The sequence below is a fragment of the Pezoporus occidentalis genome, unplaced genomic scaffold, assembly GCF_034315485.1.
Source record: "Pezoporus occidentalis ecotype Australia unplaced genomic scaffold, CSIRO_AGI_Poc_V1 ctg7, whole genome shotgun sequence".
NCBI lineage: Eukaryota > Metazoa > Chordata > Aves > Psittaciformes > Psittacidae > Pezoporus > Pezoporus occidentalis.
The window spans coordinates 9,236,084-9,242,083 of NW_026916052.1; the positions used below are offsets into that span (position 1 = coordinate 9,236,084).

Consider the following 6,000-nt stretch of genomic DNA (forward strand, 5'->3'; position numbering starts at 1 on the left):
ATGAGCTTCTGTAGTAGTTGAAGTTCTGTTCTTGATGTCACTGTAAGCACTATAATGACATTCTGTTGTAAAAATCAATCCGATTCCAAAAGCCAGCATAATTGACATCTAAATGTCAAAAATACAGCTAATAACCTGCATGATCACAACCCATCCCCATATGTAATCAACTCAGACACAGTGTACTTGGATTCATGTTATCAAATCTAGTTCTCATATTACACACAATTCCAAGTTTCATAGTTTTCTCATTTTAAGATTTAGTAGGGGCATAAGAACAAGCTTGAAATTATGTGCTTTCTTATTCAGTAAAGAACTTCAGCAAAGGACTGAAATGGGGGTCAAGCTCTTTATAGAACAAAAGAGAACAGATAGGGAAAGGTTTTCTGAGTCAAGAGATAATTGCTTGATCTTCTAAGATGATAGTTGGTTTGGAGGTGCAATAGAGGGATGGCTGTGCATCAAAGCATACTTTACCAGGTATCTGGTGCTTAAAGTCACAGAAGAGAGGCTTTGGATTTGGGGGAGTGGAAGCAGGGTTGAACAGTTGCCTTCTAACATTTCTTATAGAAAATCATCCCTGAGAAAGTTTTCAGTCACGTATACAGCCTCTAATTTTTGTTCATGGAAAAACTCTGTATATGAAGAGCAGCACAGATAGCTCTGTCGATCTCTAAATTATGCCATTTAGTAGTGTTGTGACTTGGACAGTTGCATACTTATCCCCTGAAATGCAGAGTCTTACTCCAGAAGAAGAATGTTGCAATTTCTGTGCAAAAATGAAGAGGATGGGTTACTCCAACAGCTCAAAAATCCTGATCTGTCTCTTGCAGAATGTTGTGTGCTTTTTGCAGAACCAGTCTACAATACTCTGGTGGTAATTTGTGTTTGTGTGATTCCCCGCATCTTAAGTACCTCCAATTCGTATACATATACAAATGTACATATACAGCTCATACACAATTCCAATCTCTGCATTTAAAATGCTATTGAACAGTCTCTTAATATGTGATCATTGCTAACGACTTGCACAAAAAGAAGCAGTTTCAGAAAGCAGCAGAGCAGCACATGAGGCAAACCTGGCTTTCTTCCTGTGGACCACCTATGCAATTTGAGAGACTGAGCTCAGAGCTTAGGGCACTACAGGAAATACTTTACAATTACACTTTGTGATTGGCTGAAATTTTAAATAAAGATTTAGAGATTCTTTAGAGCAGGGGGGCATCTCTCAGATCATCTTTAAGGCTGAGCTTCATTCTGTAGTGGTAAAACAAAAATCACTTGGTTACTGTATTGATTCCTGATACTCATTTCTCTTTCATATGAGGTATAATCAGTTATAAAAAGGGAAATGTCAGTGTTCAGGAAAAGTTTTGCAAAGTTTTGATGGAAACTGCAAATGCCAAAGGAAAATCAAAACTTGAGCACATTAAGACTGCATTATGAGTAATCCCTAAAGAATTTCTCAGAGTTTGCTTTCTTTACTTCTGCATTTTAGGAAAAAATGGTAGTATTCAACAAGCAGTGCAGGTACCTGAGAGAGAAATTAAGTCTTTTACTTGATAATTCAGTTTAATGGGGATTAACTCTGTGAAAAGTTAATCACTTCAAATAATTCTTTGTAGGTGTGTTCTGCCAAGCTTTAGTGATTTTTCACTGCTTGATCCTTTTCTTTTGACCAGCCATTATGAACTAGAAAAGATCTTTTTCATTAAAATACATATCTAAAGTTACATTTTAATGCAAGTCGCTTCATTAATCTTCAAATGACTTGTCCCATCTGCTTTGCTTTAATTTGGCTGGCATTTACACAATGAGTTACAGACCAAAAACCAGATCAAGCCCGTTCCAGGATGCCTCGCTGCTGAGACAAGCAATGTGCTGTGAAATCAGGCTCAGTACTGAGCTGCCAGTCTGCTCACCCCAGCAATGTGCAATTTACCAGCTCTGTCATTTTAATTCAAGGAAGAGACACAGCATTTATGCACATGCACAGCATTTCCCCTCCAAAAGGCAAGAAAAGTGTCTACATATTTTGTCTGGCAGAAAACATAAGAGAACAGCTTTGCATAATCACATAGCAGTTTGCAGAATGAAGTCTCACATTCAGAGCCCTTTTTTCTCTCATTCATTTCTTGAATCTGCCCTAATAGATTCAATATCCAGGTAATGTTTCAGTAACTTAAATATCCTTGTAACTTGCAGAGAAACAAGATGATGTTGTCCTCCATCCCGAAGGATGACAGACAGGAAAGAATCATAGATTCAACTAGGTTAGAAAAGACCTTCAAGATCATCAAATCCAACCTTTACCCCAGGACTGCCAAGACCAGCACTAAATCACATCACTAAGGGCCTCATCTACATGGGTTGTGAACGCTTCCAGGGATGGTGACTCCACCACTTCCCTGGTCAGCCTGTTCCAATGCCTGATCATCATTTTGGTGAAGAAATTTTTCCTAATATCCAGACTAAACTTCCCCTGGTGCAGCTTGAGGCCATTACCTCTTGTCCTGTTGCTTGTTACTTGGGAGAAGAGGCCAGCCACCTCCTTTCTCCATCCTCCTTTCAGGTAGTTGTTGAGAGCAGTAAGACATCCCCTGAGCCTTCTCTTTTCCAGCCTAAAAAACCCCAGTTCCCTCAGTTGTTCCTCACAGGATGTGTGCTCTAGAGCATTCACCCACTTTGTTGCCCTCCTCTGAACACAGTCCAGCACCTCAGTATCTCTCTTGTAATGAGGGGCAAATAGAAAATCAGGGAAGGAACTAGTCTGTATCGTATGAAGTGAGACAATAGCATAAAAGCAAGGTGTTTTGAAGATGCTATTAGCCAAAATCGGGGAAGAAGAGATGGGGTGGTCAGGTAGGACTCAGGACCTTTAATTTCTGTGTCAGTAAGAATGTGGGTAGGGACAGTAGTCCAGGGATAGTCAGGCTAATCTGAGAATGGGGTAACATACAAATGTAAGCAAGATGTGTCACTTTGGGCCAGGTCTGAGTGCATACTCCTCTCTGAAACCTGGGTTCCTCTGCCTAACATGTGGACTTCTCCCTAAGGGCAAGTACCAAAATGTTCACTTTTCAGGGGCACATGAGATGTGTTTGCTTTACACGTTGTAACCCAGTGGGTGCAGCACAACCCACGGAAAGCAACAGCCAGGCTTCTGTACCTGAGAGAGCTGAAGTGGATGCTGTCGGTCTGTGACCCACCTAGCAGGACATCACAGACATTCTTCCCTGCTACCCTTGAGTTGGGACCACTGTGCCATTCTCACAAGACCAAATACAGAGCACAGCAAGACAGCCTGACTCTGTGTATAAGCCAACCCATTGCAAAGCTGGAACATGTGAGGAGGGATACAGCAGCTGCACTTCCAGGAATGCTGGTAAGGTTTAACTTGCTAGTAAGTCACATAAATGAAGTGTCTGACTAAAGAGACCACTGTTCTGTGGCCTAGAGTGTCCTAGACTTAATTTCCATTCCATGGCTGAACACTCTACAACTGGCAGAAACCAGACAACATATTAGCTATTGCCATGGTACAGAGGCAGTCAAAGCACTCAGCTGTAGCATGGCTAGGAGGAACCAGAAGTAATTCCTAAAATCCTAGGATGGTTTGGGTTGGAAGGGACCTGAAAGACAACGTACAGAAAGCAGGAAGTGCCAAAAGGGACACAAAGGGGCAGTGAAAAATTCAAAATCCATCCATCCTCTTCTCTACTCTGCCATGCCAGAGACCACAACACAAAACTCTTCCCCTTCAGCCCCCCTGCACTACAGAGAAACCTTGAGTTGGCTCTGGAGACAGCTGTTGGCTGAAGGTAGAATCATAGACCTAGAAATGTAGGAAAGACTAAAGCTGCTCCACTCCCAGCCATCTACATAGACAAAGGGAAGAAAACGTGTTAGAGGGTTTTATGTACCTTTGTCCAGTTCCCAGGAGTCATATTTTTATGGAATAAGAGACCAAAAATTAGTCACAAGTGCCTAAAGCAATGCTTGTACTTTTCTCTCTCATGCCACAGAAATGGCATGAGGTGATGTGGGATTCAGCTTATAAAGGAACAAGATGCTGCTTCCTCTCACCTTGTCCTTGCTCTTTGGAGAATGAGTCTCACAGCACTTCGCTCCCATTATCAAAAGCCATTATCATTAGGAGAACAAGGGAATGTTTTTCTGTTGTTCCAGTGCAAAAGGTAGGTTTCCCAAAAGCACATTTCTCAGACTTGTTAAAGTAGTTTTCACCTAAACTATTCAGTGTTAACAGTGCCAAAGACTTCATTGGCATCTTAGGTTTTTTTGAGTGTTTTCTTTTTTTCTCCCAAATATATTAGTGGCTTAACACATTGCAGCTGCGATGTTGTAGATGGAAACTGTTTTGATAATTCATGCTCTGAAATACCATTTATGCATAGACTGAGATATTCAAGAGAGTTTGAGTTTGAATGTTTGAGTTGTTTGTCTGTACCCATATCTGCTTTCTCCTAAAGGCTGATTTATTCACTGCAAAACAAAATAAACAAAAAAAATCTGAAAACCTGGCTAAGACAATAAGAATGTATTTCCCTCTTATTTGCGGATTGGGTGCACAGAAAAGCATGTCAAAGTGAGATTTCGTTCTATTTCCTGTCTTCTCACTGACCTTAGCAAGCGCTAGAGGTCTATTATTTTCTCCACATATCTATCAGCAGATGTGTGCTGAGTATATCATCTATATAATTTAACACACAGTCAGCACTGGTACAACAGTGCCAGCATGCAGTGCAGAATAATTGCAAATCAGGTGCAAGATGTTTTATAAAACAGAATCCCTGCCCAGTGAATTTCAGCTGGAATTTTGCTGGAGGCCAGGATTTCACCAGCTGGATACACAGCGTAAGACAGCACCCTTGAAGGCCAGTAAAGTACTTTGCTTCCAGATGCAACAGGACCCAGAGTCTCCTCGTTCCATTCTTTTTCATGGGTTCCACTGGATTCATTGCTGCTTTCAAACTGTCACCCTGTGGCTAGATGTGGAAGCAATACGGATAAAACTGGAAGTGACTTTAAACTCAAACCTACAGAAAGGTTGTGCCACAGTCATTTTTTGTGTCAAAGGTAGTACAGGTTCTATGGAGGCAATGCAGAACACTGGCCAGCCAAATCTGGAGGCTGAGTCATTCAGTCACTTTTAAAAATTCATAATGATGGTTGTTGCCTGGAGGAATTTCTAAAATGAGATGTGAATTGTGTCAGTGCCAACAGGTAATGTACGCTGTGAATAAGGTAATTAAGAGAGTATTTAGCTTACTAAATGGCCCATAAATTTCTGGGTAGTCCTGATGCTGCTGTTTTCTCATGTAAAAATCTAAAATGTTATAGTTATTGAAAAGAAAATAGTGACAGGTTTGCAGTCATTCTGAGGCATCTCACACCTTCTACCTATATTGTTATTTCCAAGTCTCATGAAAATACAAACAAGGCAAACACCTTGAGTGCACTCTCAGTGTTTCTTTGTGAAACTCAGGATATATTTTTTCAGTATCTATTTTGTTCTCTCAGAGCGGTGGCATAAAGCAGTGTCTCTCCACCACTAGCTTAGACCCCGGCACAAGCATAAGGCTCCCCAAAACCCTGGGCCAGACGTGCCACCCTCTTCTCCAGAACATGTTTTTCCTTAGACCCCTGTTCCTGAGGGCTGTTTCCCCTGCAGAGTTCAGCTGGCTGATGCCCCAGCCAAGTCCCCGGTGCTATGGCTTCTCCCCGAGGCAGGCACCGGCACTAGCAGGACCCGGCTTCCCAAATGCGAGCCGCGGCAGCGAAGGCGGGGTCGCGGCTCGGAGGCGGCTCGGCGGCCCATGAAAGCATGGCAGCGCTTGCCTCAACTGCTCGCTAGAGGGCGATCTCTCTGGGCCTGCCCCGGCCCAGCCCCGGCCCGTCCGGCAGTATGGGGGACAGTGTGCGGGCTGCTGCCGTGCTCACCAGCGGGCCGCTTCTGTCCTTACCCGCGGGCAGCTTCCG

General features: G+C 42.7%; 1 protein-coding gene across 1 annotated transcript in view; it reads left to right on the forward strand.

Annotated features, from left to right (window-relative positions):
* The window catches only part of ADGB (androglobin), a 112,879-nt gene extending 108,606 nt beyond the window's left edge, over positions 1-4,273 (forward strand). Inside the window, exon 35 of the mRNA XM_062641949.1 lies at positions 2,206-4,273. Within this exon, the coding sequence (XP_062497933.1) occupies positions 2,206-2,352 (147 nt within the window). The 3' untranslated portion in view covers positions 2,353-4,273. The remainder of the gene's footprint in view (positions 1-2,205) is intronic.
* The last annotated feature ends 1,727 nt before the right edge of the window (positions 4,274-6,000 follow it).